At 48.4% G+C, this 22,793-nt stretch overlaps 1 protein-coding gene across 1 annotated transcript; it reads right to left on the bottom strand.

The window, feature by feature from the left end:
* Positions 1–4,495: 4,495 nt before the first annotated feature.
* Proc (protein C, inactivator of coagulation factors Va and VIIIa) lies at positions 4,496–22,377 on the bottom strand. The gene is made up of 9 exons (XM_050134980.1): positions 22,258–22,377; positions 19,874–19,954; positions 18,916–19,079; positions 18,047–18,071; positions 17,786–17,923; positions 17,557–17,691; positions 7,919–8,058; positions 6,656–6,773; positions 4,496–5,189 (listed from the first exon to the last, which is right to left on the bottom strand). The coding sequence occupies exons 1-9, from the start codon at positions 22,307–22,309 to the stop codon at positions 4,600–4,602; spliced, it is 1,443 nt and encodes a 480-aa protein (XP_049990937.1). The 5' UTR covers positions 22,310–22,377; the 3' UTR covers positions 4,496–4,599.
* Positions 22,378–22,793: the final 416 nt, after the last annotated feature.

Below are 22,793 nucleotides of genomic sequence, written 5' to 3'. Positions count from 1 at the left end.
CCTGTAGCATAGTATAAATCCATCATTTTCAGAATCTATTCCGGGACACTTCCAGCTGTATAAATCATACTACAAACTGACATCTCCTATAACAAAGTTGAGTTTTTACAAGTCCTTATCCTCCACCAAACCTAATGCATTAGCTACTTAGCGTGGTGAGCAGTTCATTCATGAAGTACAGCTGGGACGTCTCTGAAAAAAGGGAAAGAAAGAGGCAGCTGGAGGTTCCTTTGGGCAGATGGTACATGGCTGTGTTAAGGACATTGGGAAGCTGTGGCCCGGGGAGAATGAACAGCCTGCTTCCTGTTGTGGAATATTATTTGAAGATGTGTAACGTTCATCTCTGCTGTGGAATATCTGCTTAATGATGCAGAGATGTGTTGCATTCTTTTCTGTGGCATTTGTTTAACTCTGTGAAGCTGCGTTTAGCCTGCCTAAAACACCTGAATGGTCTAATAAAGAGCTGAGCAGCCAACAGTTAGGCAGGAGAGAGAAACAGGTGGGGCTGCCAGGCAGAGAGAATAGGAGGAGAAGAAGGAGGCTTGGACAAAGGAGAAGAAGAGGATGCCAGAGCCCAGCCACTCAGCCAGTCACAGAGTAAGAAGGAAAGAGAGGAATAGAGAAGAGGGAAAGGAAAAGCCCAGGGGCAAAGGGTAGATGGGATCATTTCAGGTAGAAAAGCTGGCTAGAAACAAGCCACGCTAAGGCTGGGCAGTCATAAGTGAGAATAAGTCTCCAGGTAGCTATCTGAGATCTGGGTGGTGGGCTCCCAAAGTGTAAAAAAAGCAAACAAACTATATTTTACATTCCAACGTGGGCCTACATTTCCATGTAGAGCCCGAGAAAGCTGACAAAAAGGGGTGGGATACAGCTGCGTTAGGAAATTCTGCTCTGGCAAATGGACGGCACGAGAAAACACCATCCTGAGTGAGAGAACCCGGACCCAGAAAGACAAATATACTATCTAATCACTCATAAGTAGATAATAGACATAAAGCAAAGAACAACCAGCCTCAACTCCAGAAAACCTAGGTAGCAAAGAGGACCCTAAGAGAGACAAACGTGGATCCGCCTAGGAAGTGGAAAAAAGACAAGATCTCCTGAGTAAATTGGGAGCACGGAGGGCAGAGGAGGGGGTGGAAGGGAAGGGGAGGAATGCATAGCTCATTTCTGTCCAAACAATTAAAATGAGATGGATTTAATAAAAAAGAAAAGAAACTCTGCTCTCCAGCAGGGTACTTAAACAGACCTTTTCACACTAAGCAGAAACAAACAAACAAACAAACAAAAAGCAAGTAAAAAAAAATGCCTGCCAAAGAGCAGGCCACCGGCATTCCAGAGCTGGAGGATCGAGTGCAGTTCCTGGGTAAACACACCTCTGACAGGGCAGCAAGCTATAGGAAATCCAGTTTTCTCAGTCCATATGTTGAAGAGATAATCAGATTGTCTGTCATTATGTGCTTTGTACGCATTTTCACGCACAGAGAAAGTATGGAAGGAAGGGAGGGAGGGGAGGAGGGAGGAAAGAAAGGAGGGAGAATAGGAGGGAAGGAAAGAGAGCACATTCGCCAATGGACTAGATTATAAAGGACCCAGAAATGCTAAAGCCACACGATTGTGGGCAAAGGCGCCCAAAGCAATGCTGGCTCAAAGGCCACCTCTTCAACATAGGAACTGGGAAAACTGGGTTTCCACATGTAAAATCCTGAAACTAGGGCTGAGCTCATGAGGCCCACCCCTCCCTGAGGATCCACAGGCATTTAAAGGTTGCTGGGGAAGAGAGACGTTTTCTTCAGTGCTGTAGCCACTGGGGAGATGCCCAGGTTCCTATCAGCAATCCAAATAAAACTCACTGGGCCATGCACGCAGAAGACATGGAAGTAGAATTCCACAGGAGAAGGAAGGAAATGCGGCTCCAGCCTCCCAGCATGGATAGGACTGCCGAGGCCTCTGCTCTAGTGCACTGAACAGATTCTCAACCTCTCCAGTGTGCTGAGGACCATTGCTGGATTACACAGCTCCTACCATGTAAACACTCTCACAAATCTCCTTTGATAAAACAGATCCCTTCTCAAAGCTTGTTACTCTAGAGAACCCCAACACAATGTCCTAACAGCAGGAGAGAGAGAGACCTTCTTTTCCCTCTCCTCTTAGTTTTACTAGGCTAGTTGGATGGAGCCCACAGGTGGCAGATCTTCCCACTCAGCCCACGGACTCATATGCCTGCTGATCTCCTCCAGAAGGCCCACCCAGCCTCTATAGTCTGGATAACGCATGAACCCTAAGAGTCCATGTGCTGGAAGCTTGCCAGGGCAGGGAGATGATGTGAGGCCTTTAAAAGGTGACTCCGAGGGGAAGGTCCTTAGGTCATTACAGTCGCCACCCTGGGAAGGCAGTGATTTTTTTTTGCCTCAATCTCCTGAGCACCCTGAGTGATCACAAAAGCAAGTGGCTATGCCTCCTTCCCCCAAACTGCTATGCCTTCTTGCCAACACTATGACTCCGGCACAAATGCTTCCACCATGGTGTCACCACGATCACCACTTGCTTTCAGGCCTTTCCAAGAGGCCAAACCAATGGCACTACCTCTAAAATGCTGAGCTAAAAAGCCCTCTTTTCTTTATAAAGTTGGCCTCCCTCAAGCCTTTTATTATAGTAGCTGAAAGTAAAATAGCATACCAGCTGATTACTCCCTAATCCAGTCAAACTGACAGCTAAAATTAGCCATTGCAACCAGAGAAGAAAACTATCTGCCCAGTTCAGAACCACAGAGAGCTGTACTAGTTTTAAGACTACTGTCGAATTATCTTCGCTTTCTCATGTAAGTCCTGTCTCCATTGTGCCTTTCTGGGCAGGTAAGGGAATTGGCACAGGTTTCTGTCCTACCTGGTCCCACATCTGTTCAGTTCCAAAAACAGCACACAGAGGTCTACATTAATTACAGACTGATTAACCTATTATCTCAGGTTTCTTATTAACTCTTACATCTTAAATTAGCCCATAACTCTTGTCTGTGTTAGCCATGTGACTTGCTACCTTTTATCAGTGAGGCGTTCTCATCTTGCTTCCCCTGTATCTGGGTGACGACTACAGACTGAGCCTTTGCTCTTCCCAGAATTCTTTTGTTCTTGTTGCCTTATATGTCTATATGTCCTGCCTGGTTGCCCCACCTATACTTCCTGCCCAGCTACTTGCCAATCAGCACTTTATTAGAATACAAATAACAATCTTTACAGGATACAAGACCATTGTCCCACAGCACACATTGGAGAGAAGTGGCTCCTAAAAACCCTCCAACCTCATCCCAAAAACAACTGATAGGTGGTTAAAAAAAAAAAAAGAGCCATACCAGATCTGGAAAAGGTCAAGCCAATCTGCATTCTGGCCTGGAGAGGAAGAGGCTCATGGGCCTCATCCATCCTGAGGAACTATTTGAAAGTGATGGCTGCAGGGAAGGGAGAGCCAGTTCTGCTCAGGACTCTGGAGTTGCCATGCTCTGTGGTGGTCTTACACCAGGTCCTGATGGGCTGCAGTTAACCAGACTCTTACCCCTTCCCTTCCCTTCCCTCCCTTCCCCTCCCCTCCCCTCCCTTCTTTCCTCCTCACACTCCACCTCTTCCTTCTTCTTTCTCTTTTGCTCTTTTCAAGGGAAAGGGTTTGCTATGTTGCCCAGGCTCTCCTGACCTCTGGGACTGCAGCAATCCTCCTGCCTCAGCTTCATGAGTAGCCGGAACTACAGGTGCTGCCGCCACACCCAGCTTATAACTTAATTCTCGAACAGCTTCTTCAACAAGACTATGACGTCATTCTGAGCATCACCTTCTGGGCATCTGGCTACTTCGCCAGTGGGCTACTGATCTTCTGTTTCCTCTTGTCAAAGCTGGGGGGCTGGGGCGGGTTCTCTGGCCAGCCAGCCTAGCCTACTGTGTAGATTTCAGGCTGGCGAGAGATCCCGGGTCAAAAAAAAAAAAAGTAGACAGTGTTTGCGAAGCAACACATGGAGTTGTCCTCTGGCCTCCAAACACGTATGTACATATGTACATGCAACCTACACACACACACACACACACACACACCATCCCCACCACCCCACATACTCCAGCTGCCCCCAGGAGCAACGGAGAAGAGAAGCAGCTGAACTTGGGGGTGCGTCCTTGGTTTGAATCCCCGCTCCACCACATGGCCCCTCTGAGCCTCACCTGCCTCTACCGGAGGCCACTGGTGAGCTTTTCTGACCTGCAACTAGCACCAGCTCCTTCTGAAGCCCCAAGAAAGGTTCTAGTCTCTTATAGTCACATCAAAAAAATCCTGTCTATGAACCACCACCACCAAGTTGTATCAGCTTCGGATCCCATTGGATCCTCCCGCCCCCACAGAACTGTTTGGGTAGTTAAGCAGGTTCTTTTTGTAAAGTACCTGGCATATAGTAGATGCTCACTTAATGTTACTTTTCTCCAGAATGGCCCGTAACAAGGATGCAAAGACAGACAGGAACTCAGGTTGGCATGTTTGTTGGATGCCCCTTTAATGTCCTGTGCTGTGGTATCACTAGCCCAGCCTCACTCTAAGAGTGGGGTCCAGGGATGAGCAGGGAGGGCGCTACAGACCCTGGCCCTTCGGGGAGGTGTCCTTGCTGCCAATGTAGCTGTTGATCCATTCCAGGTAGCGGCTTACTTTGGTGTAGACACCATAGTTGTTGAGTTGCCCGCAGCCCTCGCCCCAGCTCACCAAGCCCACCAGGAACCAGGTGCCCCGAAAGAAGACCACCATAGGTCCCCCACTGTCACCGTCACAGGCATCTCTGTTGTCACCAATGATGCCCGCACACAGCATGTTCTCTGAGACCACATGGTTCATGGCCTGGATGCAGTCATTTCGTGGGGCCACAGGGATGCGGATGAAGGTGAGGATAGAGGTGCGGTTTCTCCTGCCATCCTTGTCCTTGTCGGTTTGGTAGCCCCAGCCTGTCACCACCGTCTCCTGGCCAGCCTGAGTGAGCTCTCGCTCTGCCAGGCCATCGTTCGGCAGGCAGATGGGCACTATGGTCTTAGACAGAGTGGCTGGCTCAGCCAGGCGGAGCAGAGCAATGTCATTGTCACTGGTGATCCGACTGTAGTTAGGGTGGATGAGGACCTCCTTGATGTCCAGGTCCAATTCCCAGTGGTCCCTGCGGCGCAGGTCGTACTCACCTGCAAGGCAAAGACGCTATCAAAGTAGGGTAGGCTGGGGGAGCCTACCTGACCGTGCTGCTTCTGCCGCCCAGCTGCGTGGTGCCCTGAACTGGGTCCCTGTTCCTCAGATCCTCAGAAAAGGTGAGTTTTCCTGCCAGGGGTATGAATAGTGGGCCCTTGGGCATAAGTTCCTAAGGGGCAGGGGGCTGGTCTGCACTCAGAATCCACAGATAGGGCTGGAGAGATGGCTCAGAGGTTAAGAGCGCTGACTGCTCTTCCAGAGGTCCTGAGTTCAATTCCCAGCAACCACATGGTGGCTCACAACCATCTGTAATGAGATCTGGTGCCCTCTTCTGGCCAACAAGCATATAGACAGAACACTGTATACGTAATAAATAAATAAATAAATCAAAAAAAAAAAGAATTCACAGATAGAACAGTAAAATGAAGATCAAAAGAACAGAAAAGCCAGAGGCTCCTGTAGACAGGAAGGGAAGAAAGAGCAATCCTTCTGGAGAGACCAGCTCCGGGGGCAGCAAGACCCAAAGACGAGCAGCAGCAAGCCCTAGGCAGGCACTGCTAGTGAGAATGATCTGGACCACAGAGAAGAGACAGGTCCTCCCTAGGCCATTGTCCACACTGTAGGTGGTGTACAGCGTATCAATTTTATCATTCTCAGTGCACCCTTTCTTTTATTACGTGTGTGCTTACATATGTATGTATGTGTGTGTATGTATGTGCTTGTGTTCATAGAGGGTGCGTGTGTGTGAGGGTGCATGTGTGTGAGTGTATACAGAGCCAAAAGTCAATGTTTGGTGTCTTCCTCGATTGCTCTCCACCTTATATTGGAGGCAGAATCTCTCATTGACGCTGAAGCTCACAGGTCCAGCTACACTGACTGGCCAGCAGGCCCACGGGCCCTCCTTCTCTGCCTTCCGGCACTGGGATTAGTTATACTCTACCACGTCTGGATTCTACATCGGTGCTGGGAACTGAACTGAACAACTTTGACTTGCTTTTCTTCCTTTTGGTATAATGTCTGCTAAAAGGCCCTCCAGAAATGGTTCCAGAGTAGGGCCTAGACGTGGGGACCCTCAGACTCTTGAGGGAGCAGCTAGCAAGACGGGCCAACACTGCACAGCTTCACCTTGTCAGTTTATCTGGAGCTCACAAGGTGTCGTGGGGCTGACCATGGCTGGGTGCTGAGGCCCACCCAGAGCGGGCTCCGTAGGAGTGGGAGGGAGGAGACCTGGATGTATGATGCTCTCACAAACGTGTGGACCTAGATCTGAAATGAGCACCAGAAATTTCCCAGCTGACTGGTGTCCCAGTGTGAGCCGGGGCTAGCACAGATGCCTCTGTCCCCCAAGCGTCCTCTGTGGAGCCTGACTAGTAAGTGCCAGGATCACGCACCCTGGGACAGCAAGCCTGCTTCCCTTGCTCCGCCCAGGCCTCTGGCTGCTTGCGCCCAGCCTCTGCCTTACCGAGCCTCACAGTAAGCTTCTTGGTGTTCGCCATGCAGTGGGCTGCCGTCAGCACCCAGGAGGCATGGATGAGAACACCTCCACAGGCCAGCTTCTTCTTGGAGTCCAGAAGGATCGCCTGTAAGTGACATCATAGGCTGCCGTCTTACACGACTCTCCGTAGTTCCCAGCCCTCCCCTGGGTTCCTGGTCCCACTGGCAATGCATAGCCTTCAGGTCTTTCCCCGGTGTTTTCTGTTTGTGACACTGTCTGGCATCGGCCTGTGTCAGGGACTCTTCCTAACATAGCCTCTGCAGTTCCAATAGTCATCCCCGCCATATTCACGTCAGCACTCTCGTGCTGGGGCTTGGGACAGGCCTTACATTCTCTGGGGAGCCTTTTTGGTACTCAGGCTGCTTGGGGCACCGCTCTCAGGCCTCCCTCTGCCCCTGTCCTGATGGGCATCCTGGTCCCCATCCTACTGAGCTATTTCCAGAGTTTCTAAGCTCCCCAAATTGGTGAACTGCTAGTCTGCTCCGAATTCCAGAGCCTGGCGAAGACGAGAAAGAAGTAAATGTTTGCTCCGCATTGAAGCTGGGATGCTCAGGGTTATCTCTCCCTTCTCACTTTCTCCTACTCTAGTGCCTTCTCCAGAAACATGGTCCCTAGCTTAGTTCCCACCCACAAAAGCTCTGTCTCTCCATCTCTTCCTCCTGTTCGCTCCCACCTATGCTGTGCCGGCCAGTTCTATGTCAGCTTGACCCCAGCTAGAGTTATCTGGAAGGAGGGAACCTCAGCTGACAAGATGCCCCCAGACGACCCAACGGGAGGGCATCTTCTTAAGTCGAGACTGATGGAGAATGGCACAGCCCACTGTGGGCGGGGCAACACGTAGGCTGGACTCCTGCGTTCTAGAAAAAAGCAGGCTGGGCAAGCGAGGAGGGAAAGCCAGTAAGCAGCACCCCTCCATGGCCTCTGCATCAATTTCTATCCCCAGGTTCCTGCCCTGCTTGAGTCCCTGTCCTGATTTCCTCTGTTGATGAACTGTGATGTAGAAATGTAAGCCAAACAAACTCTTCGCTTCTCAAGTTTCTTTGGCCATGGTGTTTTGTCACAGCAACAGTAACTGTAACTAAGACACTTGCCTTTCCCTGCACGTGCCCATTCCAGCTCCAACCCCAGCTCCAACCTCCGTTCCCCGCCTCCACCCCGCCCCCTCAAGCAGCAACACTTCTCTCACGCCAGCAGGGGTCCCAGAAGACTGTCTCTCCTCCGTGCCCTCACCTGCCAAGGACTGTCTCCCCGCTTCGTCAGTGTTCCGTTGACAATCCTTGGATCTTGTTCTAGTTCATCTTCTGGGTCTGTGTCCCTGTTCTTGCGTTTCTTCTCCATCCGCCTCCCCAGCTTTCCGCAGGGAAAATTCACTGAGAATGAAAGAGAGGTGGTAAAGGGTCTCCCTGGCATGACTCCCAGGGCCCTCTCGTCTGTCTGTAGGCTAGGCTGCCACCGTGGAGGAGTCACGAAATACGGCTTGGGACTCAAAATCAAATAGTGCCACCTACCGGCAAGAACTGGCCAAGCACTGTTACTACCTAAGTGTCCCTGAGCTGCTGATGAAAGATATCGCGGATTCATTCATTATACTCCAGGGTTATGGGTGATCAATTATCCCCCAAGATATATCAGAAAAGGCTCCTGTTTGGATGTTACCAAGCTCCTAGGGAGATGATAAATTACATGGACGGGTCTGCGAATATAACTCAGTTGGTAGGATGCTTGCCTAGCACACGTATGGCCCTGGGTGAGATCCCTATTGCATGAACCAGGCATAGTAACACACATCTGTAACCACAGCATTGGGAAAGCAGGGCAGAAGGATCTGAAGTCCAAGGTCATCTTAGGCTACACAGTGAGTTTTAGGTCACCCTGGGCTACATGTGACCCTATCTCAAAGTAGGGGGGCAGATTATGGAGAAAAGGCTTAGTTTTTTTTTCTTTCTAAAAAATACTATGTTAGATGAGTGTTTTACCTGCATGTATGCAAGTACACTGCATTTAGGTACACTGCGTGTGTCTGGTGCCCTCAGAGGCAGGAAGAGGTCACCAGATTCTCTGGAACTGGAACGAAGGATAAATGGGAGCTGCCTTGTGAATCACAGTCCTGTGCAAGAACAGCAAGTACTCTAATTGCTGAGTCATCTTTCCAGCCCCAGAAGGGTGTGTGTGTGTCCCTGCGTGTGCCTGTGTGTGTGTGTATGCATGCATTTGCACATGCATGTAGAAGCCAGAGGTCAACATTGAGTGTCTTTCTTGTTTCTGCACTTTATTCTTGAGACGGCCTCTCACTGAGTGTAGAGTATGATTGGCCAGTGATCCCTAGGGATCCTACTGCCTTTGCCCCTCCCCCCAGCACACTGAGGCTACAGGGACGTTTAACCATGTCTGGCTTTTTAAAAGCAGATGCTGGGGATCCAAACTCAGGTCCCTGTGCCTGCATGGGAGCTTTCAGCCAAGCTGTCTCCAGCTCTGGGCGATTCATTTTGAAACCTCTCTTCCCATAGCAGTGGGCACACCGTGGAATGATGGAGGTGGGTCTTGTATCTTATCTGTTGCTTTCATTGGTTAATAATAAAGAAACTGCCTCAGCCCTCATAGGACAGAAAATTAGGTGGGTGGAGTAAACAGAAGAGAATGCTGGGAAAAAGAAGCTGAGTGAGTGAGTCGCCATGGTTCTCCCACTCCAGACAGAGGCAGGTTAAGATCCTCCCTGGTAAGCCAGCTCGTGGGCTACATAGAATATTAGAAATGGGTTAGAACAATATGTAAGAGCTAGCCAATAAGAAGCTGGAACTAGCCGGGCCAGGCAGTGTTTAATAGAATACAGTTTCCGTGTAATTATTTCGGGCATAAGCTAGCCATGCAGGCGGCCGGGTGCCGGGGACGCAGCCCCCGCCGCTCCTTATTACAACAGTGGAAACCCAGGGGCTGGTGGTCTGGGAGGTCTGCTCCTAGAAATGTTGAATGCTAGTTGGGAGACTCTAAGCTGGTGAAGTGGAGGAACACCATCAGCAGGGGAAGTGAGGAATGACAGAACGGAAAGCAGACAGCAGCAACGAAATTCCAGAAACTGGCCGGTAGGTAGACACAGTAACTGACTTGGCAAACCGAGAAGCAAAAGTCTCTCCTAGAAGCAAAGTTCCCAGAAGCTGGGATTTCACAGACAACACCTTTCTGGAGTCCTCTAAACCCCCAGGGTGGAGGCGGTACAAATAAGACTGCAGGTGGGGCCTGGTGCGAGCTGACAAGGGAGGCTTGGAGAGCCCTCCTCATGGCTTGCCTCCCCTTCTCACCTAAAGAGGTCCATTCCTGCAGAAGGGGAATCAGAGGCCATGAGAAAAGACTACAGACTGTTCTGTGGCCCAGTGGCATGGCTAGAGGGCCTCAGGTCGCAAAAATGACAGAGCCTCTGCCCGTCCTGCTCCTGGGTGCTGGAAGGCAACTGAGAGCACCCACCAGCCTTGTAGGCACTCTCATCAAACCCTGCCGCAGTGTTCAGACCTAAGGATCCGAACCAAGTGTCTGCGGATGACTCTAGCCTCCAGAAAAGCTTGCAGGAAGGCAGGCCTGTGGGGACTTCTTGAAACTTCCTGGAGATGTATAATTTCAAAATACAAAGTTTAGGACCTGGAGAAATGCTTCAGCATTGGGGAGCACTGGCTGCTCCTCTGAAAGACCGAAGTTCAATTCTCAGCAGCCACATGGTGGTTCACAGCTGTCTATAGCTCCAATTCCAGAGGATCAATTGAAACAGACATGCAAGTGGTACACACACACACACACACACACACACACACACGTGCAAACAAAATACTTATTCACATAAAATAAACAAATCTCTAAAATTTACCCAGTTTAAATGTGTGTTTCTGTATAGTGACTAGAAGATAAGGTTGTAAATAGTTCCCCCCCAAAAAATGCAAAGTCAGGCCTGGGGACAAAGCTCGGGTGGTAGAGTGCTTGCCTGACATGCTTAAAGCTCTGAGTTTCACCCTGGTTCTAAATAAAATCAAGTTTGCATGCCCACAGTCCCAGAACTCTGGAGATAGAGGTAGGAGGATGAGGAAATCAGCCATCCCCAGCAATAATGAGCTCAAGGCCAGCTTGAAATACATGAACTGTTTTGGGGGGGGGGAAAGGTCAGATATGAAAAACAGAAGAGGCGATAAGCATGAATATTGTAAGAGATCCAGAAAGACAACAAAGAAAGCACAGGGGAGAGTGCCAACCGAATAATCTCAAGGTGAAGGGAGCAGGTGGACAACCTTCAGGCATTCAACCTCTCCCCTCTTCCCCACACCCAGTTCCCCAGCCTCATCCACATCTCTGTAGCCAATTGTAGCCTCTCCTTCCTTGCCCCACCACCAGCAGATCAGGAAGATCTCCTACAGGCTCCCTCAGCACCATCCTGTTGTCTCAGCCTCCACCTTGCACAGGCAACTCCCTGATTACCAGTGGCCACACCTGGCAGGACCCCGGAAGCATTCACTACCAGGCAACCCATAGCCATAGCACTCCATAAGAACCAGAAAGGGCAACAAAAATCAATGAAGAGAACACCATCAGCACCTAACATTACAATCATCCCAAATCCGGATGCTTAGCCACCAGCGTCAAAGTACAACCAACAACAGCCAGGACAATATGTCTTCACGGAAGCCCAGCAACCCTATTACAGCAGGCCTGGAACATAGTTGAAGCACCAGACAAGGACTTCCAAATGGCTTTTATGAATATACTGCAGGTCCCTAAAAAGAAAATGAATAAATCCACTAAGAAATCCATGAAAACCAAAACACTGTAATAAAGGGAAGAAAACAGTTTAAGACTTACAAGTGCAAATATAATCAGTAAAGAAAATTCAAACAGCGGGAAAACTGGAAATGAAAAGTTGAGGAGCTTGAGCAGGGAACTCAGAGGCAAGCCTCACCAACAAAATACAAGAAATGGAAGAGAAAATCTTAGGCACTGAAGATAAGATAGAATAAATGGATACCTTGGCCAAAGAAAACATTAAATATTAAAAACAATTCAGGTACAAAACATCCAGGAAACCTGGGACAATAAGAAAAGACCAAATCTAAGAATAGTAGGAAGGAGAAGAAATCCAGACAAAAGATACAGAAAATATTTTCAACAAAATCATAGAAGAAAATTTCCCCAACCTAAAAAAGGAGATAACTATCAAGGTACAAGAAGCATACAGAACACCAAACAAACTGGACCAGAAAAATGGATTCCCCTCCTCACCTAAGAACAGTAAACATATGCTGTGGAATAGTCTCTTGTACACTGTAAAGATTTGTCATTTGAATTGGTTTAATAAAATACTGATTGGCCAGTAGACAGGCAGAAAGTAGAGGTGGGGCAACCAGACTACGAGAATTCTGGGAAGAGGAGAGGCAGAGATGCAGCCACTAGCCAGATGGAGTTTGTCTTCTTTTTTTGCAAAAGCTAGCAATATGGGCAAAGAAACTGCCCTTGCCTCATGGTTACTGTCCAAACTGGACCAGCAGGGTGCAAAAAGGGTGACTGATAAACTTTGCCAAGACAAGGTAGGACAGTCCTTCAAAATTACCTGCTTCTCAGGAAAGTCTGTCAAATATGTTAAGTCTGTAGGCAGTCCCCAACATTACAGAGGAACTTTGGGTGACTGTCCAGGCAGTTTCAGTTCCTTGTCATTAGGCAACATTTCACCTTCTGGGGTATTTGATGGGCTAGAAGACTAAATAGTTACAGTTTTCTTTAGTTATGATAAAAGAAAAATTAGGTACAAAACTTTGGACTCACAAAGATAAGATAGATTTTTTTTTCTAATTTTATGAAATACAAATAGCCTAGATATTGTAACTGTAATTCTAACTTGATATCTGTTTTTGTCGTTTACAATCTTACTATGTTAAAGTTAAAATCATGCTTTTTAATTAGACAAAAAGGAAGAAATGCTGTAAAATAATCCTCTTGTATACTGTAAAGATTAGTCACTCCAGCACTTGGGAGGCAGAGGCAGGTGGATCTCTGCGAGCTTGAGGCCAGCCTGGTCTACAAGAGCTAGTTCCAGGACAGGCTCCAAAGCTACAGAGAAACCTTGTCTCAAAAAAAAAAAAAAAAAAAGATTAGTCACTCAAATGGGTTAAACACTGATTGACCAGTAGCCAGACAGGAAGTTTAGGTGGGGCAACCAAAGTAAAGATATGATGGGAAAAAGGGCAGAGTGAGGAGCTGCCAGCCACAGCCAGATGCAGAGGGAGCAGGAGATGAATGTGCCATGCTAATAAAAATACTGCCACGTGTCAGAGTGTAAATAAAGAATATAGGTTAATATAAAATGTTTAAGAGTCAGGTAGTAATAAACATGAGCTATCAGCCAAGCATTTATAAGTAAATATTAAGCCTCTGAGTAAATTATTTGGGAAGCAGATGGGCAGGAGAGAAACTTCCAATTACAAACACAAAGAACGAAAAAATATTAAAAGCTGCAATTGAAAAAGGGAAAAGACCAAATAACAAACAAAGGCAAATCTATTAAAATAATACCTGGCTTTTCCATGGAGACTCTAAAAGCAAGAGGGTCCTAGACAGATGTTCTACAAACTCTAAGAGATCACAGATGCCAGCCCAGAGTATCCAGCAAAACTTTCAATCACAATAGGTGGAAAGAGAAAGACAAATGGTGTTGGTCACATTGGATGGTTGCAAGTAGAAGAAGGCGAATAGATCTATCTTTAGCACTCTGAACAAAATTCAACTACAAATGGATCAAAGACCTTAACACAAGGACAGATACACTAAACCTGATAGAAGAGAAAGTCGATTTATGAGGAGAGAACTCATTTATACAGGCAAAGACTTTCTGAACAGAGCACCGATATTACAGCACTATGATCAATATTAATAACTGGGACCTCATGAAACTGAAAAGCATGTGTAAGGCAAAGGGCACCATTATTTAGACAAAATGGCTACAGAATGGGAAAAGATTTTACTGATTACTCATCTGATAGAGGATGGATATTTAAAATGTATAAAGAACTCAAGAAACTGGACATCAAGGAAACAACCCAATTAAAAATTTTGTATGGCTCTAAACACAGGTCTCAAAAAAAGAAACTCCAATGTGTGTGAAGCACTTAAAGATATTTTCAGCATCCTTAGAGGGAAAATGCAAATCAAAACTACTTTGAAATTTCATCTTACAGTAAGCAGAATGTCCAAAATCAATAAAAACAATGACAGCTCATACTGTCGAGAGGAAGAGTAAGGGGAACATGTGTCTGTTGCTGGTGGGAGTACAAACTTGTCCAGCCACTATGGAAATCAGTGTGGCAGTTACTCAGGAAGATGGGAATCAATCTGTCTCAAGATCCAGCTATATCACTCTTGGGTATATACCCAGGATGCTTCGTCCTACTACAGAGACACTTGCTCAACCATATTTATAATAGCCAGAAACTGGAAACAACATAGATGTTTGTCAGTGGGTGAACGGATAAAGATAATGTGGATGTTTACAGATTGAAATATTACTCAGCTCTAAAATAAATAAATGGATAAAATCATGAAATTCTCAAGTAAATGAATAAATTAAAAAAAATCATCCCGAGTGAGGTAACTCAGGTGGTCTATCTTCTCTTGTGTGTGGATATCAGTTGTTAAGTCATCGACAAGCAAGCTACGATCCATATAACCACAGAGGTTAGGTAGAGAGTGAGGGACTGTGGAGGAGGGATGGCTCTCCTGAGGAAGGGGAAATAGAATAGACAGTTATAGATAGGGAAGGAACTGTGATGGAGGAAGGTCATTGGCTAATAAAGAAACTGGCTTGGCCCATTTTATTGGTTAGAACATAGGTGGGTGGAGTAAACAGAAGAGAATGCTGGGAGGAAAAGGAAGTGAGGTCAGAAGTAATGCAGCTCCTCTCAGAGCCAGACGCCTAAGACAGAGAGGCATGCTCCGCTCTCCCGGGAAGATGCACGCAATGAAGCTCTTCCAACCCAGGATGGACGTAGGCTAGAATCTTCCCGGTAAGCACACCTTGGGGTGCTTACACAGATGATTAGAAATGGGCTAAATTAGTATGTGAGAATTAGCCTAGAAGAGGCTAGATAGAAATGGGTCAAGCAGTGTTTAAATGAATACAGTTTGTGTGTTGTTATTTCGGGCATAAGCTAGCAGGCGGCTGGGGTACTGGGGACGCAGCCCCGCCGCTCCTATTTCAACAGAACTGGAATGGGAGGATCAAATGGGCAGGCGAGTTGGGGTGGAGTGGAGAATATGAGGAGGGATGGATAAAACTATGGGCCATTTGAGGGGTTATGTGGAAGCCTAGCACAGGAGAAGCTTCTTATAGCATATACATATATGAAGGCACTCTAAATGAAATTGCCAAATAATAAGGGAGACAGAGGTACAACAGGACATTTCTTGTTACCAAAGGAAGCTTCCAGCACCAGGAATGGACTGCATCTAATTGAGTTCTTTGCCAAAGGCGTCCCACGGGAACCTCCAAACAACCTAGCCTTTTGCCAAGGCTACTGGTGGCTCTCCAGTCATGGACTAGTATTCATGGCACTGGAAGGCACACTACATGCTACCCAAGGGGAAAGGCAAACACCAACCTATAAACCCTACCTATAAACCCTTCCATCTACAAGAGTGCCCTGCAAGACACGCAGATGCAATAGTGGCACAAAGCTTGTGGGAGTAGCCAACCAACCAATGTCTGAGTTAAGGCCCATTCTGTGAGACAGAACCCTCACCCAATGCTTCTTGGTGGTCAAAAACCTGAGACTAGATAGGTCAGGGACTTAGGGACTTAGGGGAAAACCAAATATTATTGTTCTACTAAAGGAATGTAGCAATAAAATGGTTCCTAAGGACATTCTGTTGTACTCATAGAGCAGTGCCTTGCTCAACCATCATCAGAGATAGCTTCCTCCTGCAGGAAATGAGACATAGAGTCCAACAGGCCCGACAACACACAGAGAACGAGAGGCCTTGGAATACTCAGCCCTAAAAGAGACATCTCCATCAAATTCTTCCCCTCAGGGTTCAGGGAACTGTGGAAGAGGAGGCCGAAAGAGTGTAAGAGCCAGAGGGGATGGAGGACACCAAGGAATCAAGGCCTTCTGGACACAGCGTATGAACTTACAGAGACTGTGGCAGCATGCACAGGGCCGGCGTGGGTCTGCACCAGCTGAGTGGAGAAGTGGACACGTACCTCATCCCTACACCAGCAGCTATCTCCAACTGATAGCCATTTGCAAATGAAAAGTAAGTTTTCTCCAAGGGAACCTTCCTGGGGAAACAAACTGCTCTTAAGGTCTTAAGGGTTGACTCCATGCCCAGCAGTAAATGGCCAACACAGAATCAAGTCAGCTGGAGGTTCTTTCGCAATGAGAAGCCAGGGCTTTTTCTGTAACCTTACAGATCCTCAGCGATAGATACTATGGCTTCCTGTTTTGGGTCTTTATGGGATTCCCCAGTGTGCAAGTGTGTGTGTGTGTGTGTGTGTACTATATGCATTTTGTGTGCTTTTTCTTTGGCTTTTTTCTTGTCTGTTTTGTCATAGTTCAACTTTTAAATTTTATCTTCTTTTATTTACTGTTACTCCTGAGGTACCTGTTTTTTAGGAAGACACAAGAAGGATGTGAATAGGATGGGAGGGAGGTGGGGATGAACTGGGAAGAGTGTGTGTGTGGTGGAATGGAATCATAATGTATTGTGTAAAAAACTATTTTTTACAGACTACACACTCACATATTGATTGATTTTTTTGAGACAGGGTTGCTGGAACTTGCTTTGTAGACCAGGTTGACCTTGAACTCTGCCTCCCAAGTGCTGGGATTAAAGGCGTGACCACTGCCACTTGGCCAATATTTATTTTATACATACAGATTATTTTTGAAACATTTTTAATTAAAAAATTTTAAACTCAGTGGATGGTGTTGGCTCACACCTTTAATCTCAGCAATCAGGAGGCAGAGGCAGGAGGACCTCTGGGAGTTCAAGGACAGCCTGGTCTACAGAACAGAGTACCAGGACAGCCAGGGATACACAGAGAAACCCTGTCTGAGAACAAAACCAAAACCATTTTTAAAAAATTTTTGTATTTAAATGCTAAGCATTATAGCACTTTACTAAGGTTTTATAGGGAAAAGTCTATTTTTAAATAATTTTATCTTCCTTATGTTCTTTTTCTTTTGTCTTCTTTTCTTTTCTTTCCTCTCCTTCTCCTCCTTCCCCCTTCTCCTCCTCCTCCTTCTTCTTCTTCCTTTTTTTTTTTTTTGAGACAGAGTTTCTTTGTGTAGACTGTCCTAGTACTTCCTCTGGCCTCGAACTCAGAGATTCACCTGCTTTTGCCTCTCGAGTGCTGAGATTAAAGACATGAGTGACCTTTCTGCCTGGCTATTCTGACTTCTTACATTACACACATAAGTAAACTCATCCAAAAGAAAAATTCAAGGAAAATCTAAAAGGAAGGCAGAACCAAGGTTCTGCAAGGAAGTAACACACCCAGAAGGGTGGATGGGGGAAGATACTAATGACTTGGTTCCTAGGTCATCTCAGTGTGTGTGTGTGTGTGTGTGTGTGTGTGTGTGTGTGTGTGTGTGGGTGAGAGAGAGAGAGAGAGAGAGAGAGAGAGAGAGAGAGAGAGAGACGGAAACAGAAGACTGCTGTGCTCCAGGGTATGTCCAGGGATGCCTGAAGGCTGGCAAATAAACAAGAGACTACATACAGGGTCCGGGACGTGAGGAGCGGGGTATGTCCACCTGTCTTGGGTCCTCAAGATGTGTTAGCTTTCGGGGGTGCCCTTCCTCCCTGCCTGCCTTAGGCCAGATCTCTGCAGGACTGCCTGGACTCACCGGTAGACTTGCAGCGCTTGTGGTCGTCTGCCAGCTGGTAGCCCGGAGCGCAAGCGCAGCGCCGACTGCCGCCTTCCTCCAGACAGTAGTGCACGCAGCCGCCATTGTTCACCTGGCAGTCGTGGTATTGCCGCTCTGTGCGACAGAGGAGTGCAGACAGCTCGTGGTGGCCCTACTAGTTCCAGATCCCACCTCAGCCCACCTCACTGCCTCGCAGAGGTCCCCTCACCCTCCTGGCAGAACCTGCCCTCCCAGCCTTTATCGCAGAAGCAGCTGAAGCTGCCCAGGCTGTCGATGCATGTGCCGTGCCCACAGCATGGGTTGCTGCACTTGTGGTCCAAGGGCGGAGCCTCGCACTGGTCACCATCTGTGAAAGACAGAGGGACGGGGCAGTAGAAGATGTGGGTACCTCCATTTTCCTTTCCAACCTCCACCGAACCTGGAGCAAGCTTCGACTATCCATCCATGCAGGCGGCTGGGACTCACTCACCGAAGTACTTGATCCAGAAGGCCAGCTGTGGCGGGAAGAGAGGGTAGAGTGTCAGGGCCCAGCACCGCTACGAGGGGACACCACTTAAGGCATTGCCTCCTCTTGGATACCAACTGTCCAGTGAGTGGAAAGGGCTTTCAGACAAACAGCTGCCTTAGTGCTCCTGGCTGCCCACCCCACAACATCCCTTTCCAAGCAGCAGGACTCTCCCCACCGGGTCATCTACTCCCACAGCAGCGTCCTCAGTGGAAGAATCTAAAGCCCTCACAGATTGTTCTGCCCCCTTTGGGCCATCCAGGCTTGAGACATGACTTGCTGGCTCAGAGTCTGTGTTCTAACTAGCCCTCAACTGACTGAGGCTCAGAGTGCCCCGTGGGGACAGACATTAGAAAGTCCTGGTCAAGCCCGGCGGTGGTGGCGCACACCTTTAATCCCAGCACTCAGGAGGCAGAGACAGGAGAATCTCTGTGAGTTCGAGGCCAGCCTGGTCTACAGAGCGAGTTCCAGGACAGGCTCCAAAAGCCTTGTCTCGAAAAACAAAACAAAACAAAACAACAAAACAAAAAGTCCTGGTCACACACCTAACCATAAGGTACGGGGCAGCGTGGAGGTGAAGACCACCTGGTCACATGAAGGGACCGCTGGAGAGATGCCCAGACCTTCTTTACCCTGACATTAATTTCAGGGTCCTGGTTCCTATAGTCCCCTGTGCTCTGACCAAGCCTTTAAATAAGGTTAGCATCCACCAACTCTTACAACTCTAAGAAGATCCCCAATGGTGGTCATCACGCCCACTGATCCTCTAGGTCCCATCCAGCCGCCACCCCACCCCTGAGCCCCACCCTCTGGACCTAGCCGTGTAGCCTTACTGTGTCTTCCACATTTTGGAAAATCTCCTTGGCCTCCTCAAAGTCACAGATCTCCTCCACACACTCCCGTTCCAGGTTGCCCGGCCGCATCTCCTCCAGGAAAGTGTTGGCACGTTTGGCCCGCAGCACCTGATGGGCACGCTCACTGCTGGAGAACACTGGGTCTGTTTTGGGATGGGAGTCAATGTGGTGGAGAGACCCAAGAGAAGCCAGGGGGGATCTGAAGAACCCCAGCTAGAGCCTGGGAAAACCTCAAGACCTCGCCTTATTATTATTATTACTACTATTATTATTCAGAGCATCCCAGGAAGGATGCTGTGCCCTGGTCGACTGCTCTGTTCCCAGATCCCCGTGGGAGAACAGCAGCATGGCTCTTCTGACACAAACTGACAGACCTTCCTCTGAAGGCACACTCAACAATGTGTGCTGTGCTTAGGGTCGATGCCAGACCTTGCTGCTTTTAAAACTGCAGGTATGTGTGCATGAGAAACAGCCTGACATAATGCTGTCCCATAATAAGTAAATGAGAGTAGTAAAGACTAAGACCGCAAAGTGAAATCCGTCTCACGTGTCTCCCAGCATAGCTGAGCGAGCCGGCTGGCCTCACCCTTGATTTCCCACACCCTCCTATCTCTTCCCCTTGAGCAGGGACACCTGGAGAACAGAGACCTATCAGTCAGCTCTGAGAGATGCCTTGGGTAGGAGGAGACGAGCTAAGAGGGAGGGACTGGGTCAGAAGCATGCAGCAGGGGCTTGGGCAGTGAGTGTAGAGGAGGAAGTGGCCACCTGAGCTGAGGTAGCAGAGGAGGGAGAGAGCTGGGATGGGCAGGACAGGCTAGAAAAGGACTTGGTAGACAGAGCACTCAGGGAAGGAGACAGCCGGTTCATTTATGCTGGCGCCACAGGAAACCAGTGGAGGTTCTGAGGGTTTTTTGCACCGGGGTGGAGACCGTCTTACCAAGAGGTGTGCTAGAAATTCCCCAGGCGGCCAGGAACAGCAGGAAGATTCTGACTTGCCACATCCTGGAGCTGCTGACACCTGTCTGAGGAGAACCTCTAAGCTCCAAGGACATCCACAGTTGCTCTGCCCTCAACCCCCGAAAATGGAATGAAAGGGTCATCCCTGAGCGGGGGAGACATTTTACTCCCTAAAGCACTTGTAGAAATATGAAGACTTAAGTCTGATCCCCAGAACACATGTGAAGCTAAAACAAAAATCCAGGTGCCGTGGCATGGCATGTTCTTGCAATCTGGGGAGGCAGAGGCAAGCAGAACCCTGTGGATGGCTGGCCAGCAGTCAGGATTGTTAGCTTGCCTGTCCAGCTCCAGTTGACCAGCTCCTGGCCAGTAGGAGGCCCTGTCTCAAAAAACAAGGTGAATAGGTCCTGAAGAAAATATCTGAGATCTATCTCTTGCCTCCCCTTGTATGTGTGCGCATGCACAAGAATGAAAGAAAAAGTCAGAGAGGGAGGGAGGGAGGGAGGGAGGAGGGAGGGGGGGGGGGGGGGGGGGGGGGGGGGGGAGAGAGAGAGAGAGAGAGAGAGAGAGAGAGAGAGAGAGAGAGAGAGAGAGAGAGAGAGAGAGCGCGAGCGAGCAGTATTTGACAAGATGTTTACACGTTCCATGCCTTAAGTGTAAAATGGATAGCGGTGCTGGAATAGGGACCCACAGAAGGCCCCCGTGTGTGCACAGGCGTGTGCAAGTGTGGAGACCATCAGGCCCCTGTGTGCGCACAGCCATGTGCTTGTGTGGAGACCAGCAGGGATCTTGGCTGTCCTTACCCGGGCATTGCCCACATTTTCTCCCCAAGTTTTTGTGTGTTTGTTTTCTGAGGCAGTCATGGTTGTTCCGGAACTTGCTATGTAGACCAGGCTGGCATTGAACTCATAGAGATCTGCCTGCTTCTGCCTCCCAAGTGTTGAAACTAAAGGGTGCACCACCTTGCCTGCTTTCCACCTTGTTGTTCAAGACAAGCTCTCACAGCCTGGAACTCATCAAGCAGGCTGGTTAGCCAGCAAGCCCAAGGGATCTGCTGGTTTCTCCTCTCTAGCAGTAGGAGTTTAAGTGTGTGCCACCACACATGACTTTTTTATTTTTAAAGAAAACATGTGTTCTAGGACAACAACTGAGGTCCTCACCTTTATAAGGTAAGGCACTTTTTCAACTGAGCCATCTTCCCAGCTTCCCCACCTCTCCTCCAAGATGCTAAAGAAGTATTGGATACTGGATGGGGGTTGCAGCTCAGTAGGAGAGAACACACTTAGTATGTTTAAGACTCTGGGTTTAATCCTCCAACACTAGAACACACCACACACATAACACACATACACACACCACATACACACCACATACACTCCACACACACCACACACATACCACACACACTAACACACACATACATACTACATACACCACACACACTATACACACTCCACACACACACACCACACACTCCACACACACAACACACACATCGCACATACCACACACATACCATACATACACCACACACACTCCACACACACCACACACATACCACACACACCCACCACACACCACACACATACCACATATACATACTACATATACCACACACACTATACACACACCATACAACACACCACACACATACCATACATACACCACACACACCACACAGTCTCCACACACACAGTACACACACACCATACATACACCACACACACATCACACATACCACACACGCACCACACAGTCTCCACTCACTGTCACTGGCTCGGTCGAGGTTTACAACCTCCCAATAGGTGAACATTAATGTTTCCAGCCCCATTTCACGGGAAGGCACCGAGAGGCACAGAGGAGATGAGCGGCTTATCTACACCCCAGAGGAGGGCAGAGTTTGGTTTTAAGGACAAGCCTATGTGGTCCTAGCTCTGGAACCTTAACCTGTGCTTCAAACCAATAGGCACCCTTCAAGGCCTCTACTGTCCCCAAGACCAGGTGGGCAGGCCCTCCCAGCCTTCCATTCCTCCTTCACTGACTTCCTGGTTTATAGGTTCCATCTTAGAGAACAGGGTGCCGTGAGGTAGTGGGGGCTCTGGATATTGAGAGGCCTCTGAGGATGCCTCTGGGTCTTGGAGGTCCCCTGGACTGAGCCCCACTTGATCTGCATAATCAGATGTGTCCTGAGGGAATGCCAATCCATACTTTGGTCTAGAGAGAGTCTGGGCCCCGTTTCCCTTGGCCCCAAGCTTCAGTCAACCTGGAGATCCTTGGCTCAAGGTTTCCCCCTTCCTCACAACCTGACTCTCTTCCCCATCCAGTCCTCCACAGCCTTGAGGTCTTGCCTTGAGGGGGACTTACCGGGGTGGGCCAAGGAGAAACTGCAATTCTGTCCTGGTGCCGCCATGTCCATCTGGGACTTGGGTTAATCCATAACCACAAATATTTGCTTTAGCCCTCAGTGTTGAACCTCCCTCTCCCCTGACAAACAAACAAAAAGCTTTTCTGTTCCCAGCTCTGCAAGGCTTCATATGTTCAATGCTCACCTCTGCCTACCAAAGAAATTGTCTAGAAGAGAGGGATGGGGGAAGGGAGGGTTGAGCATGTTTGAGCAGAGTGGCAAACATGGTCTCATTTTAGCCTCACAATGACTGGCTGGGAGTGGAATGGGAACCTTTACAAATAAACAAACATATTATAGCTTGTTTATGGGGAGGACACTCGAAAGTATTTCCATGTTTCATCAAACCCAGGATGCCATAAGAGATAAAACCATCTTACTGTCCCCTCCATTCTACGGGAGAGGACTCTCAGAAGTCTTCATTACTTGTCCAAATAGACGGAGTTGGCCGGAGGCAGGCCTGGGCTAGAACAAGGCTTCCGGTTCACCCGGCCAC

Source organism: Alexandromys fortis, unplaced genomic scaffold, assembly GCF_014885135.2.
Source record: "Alexandromys fortis isolate MF-2015 unplaced genomic scaffold, M_Fortis_MF-2015_v1.1 scaffold_25, whole genome shotgun sequence".
NCBI classification, from domain to species: Eukaryota; Metazoa; Chordata; class Mammalia; order Rodentia; family Cricetidae; genus Alexandromys; species Alexandromys fortis.
Note: the sequence above shows the minus strand (reverse complement) of the source record. Positions and strands in the feature narration are given on the sequence as shown.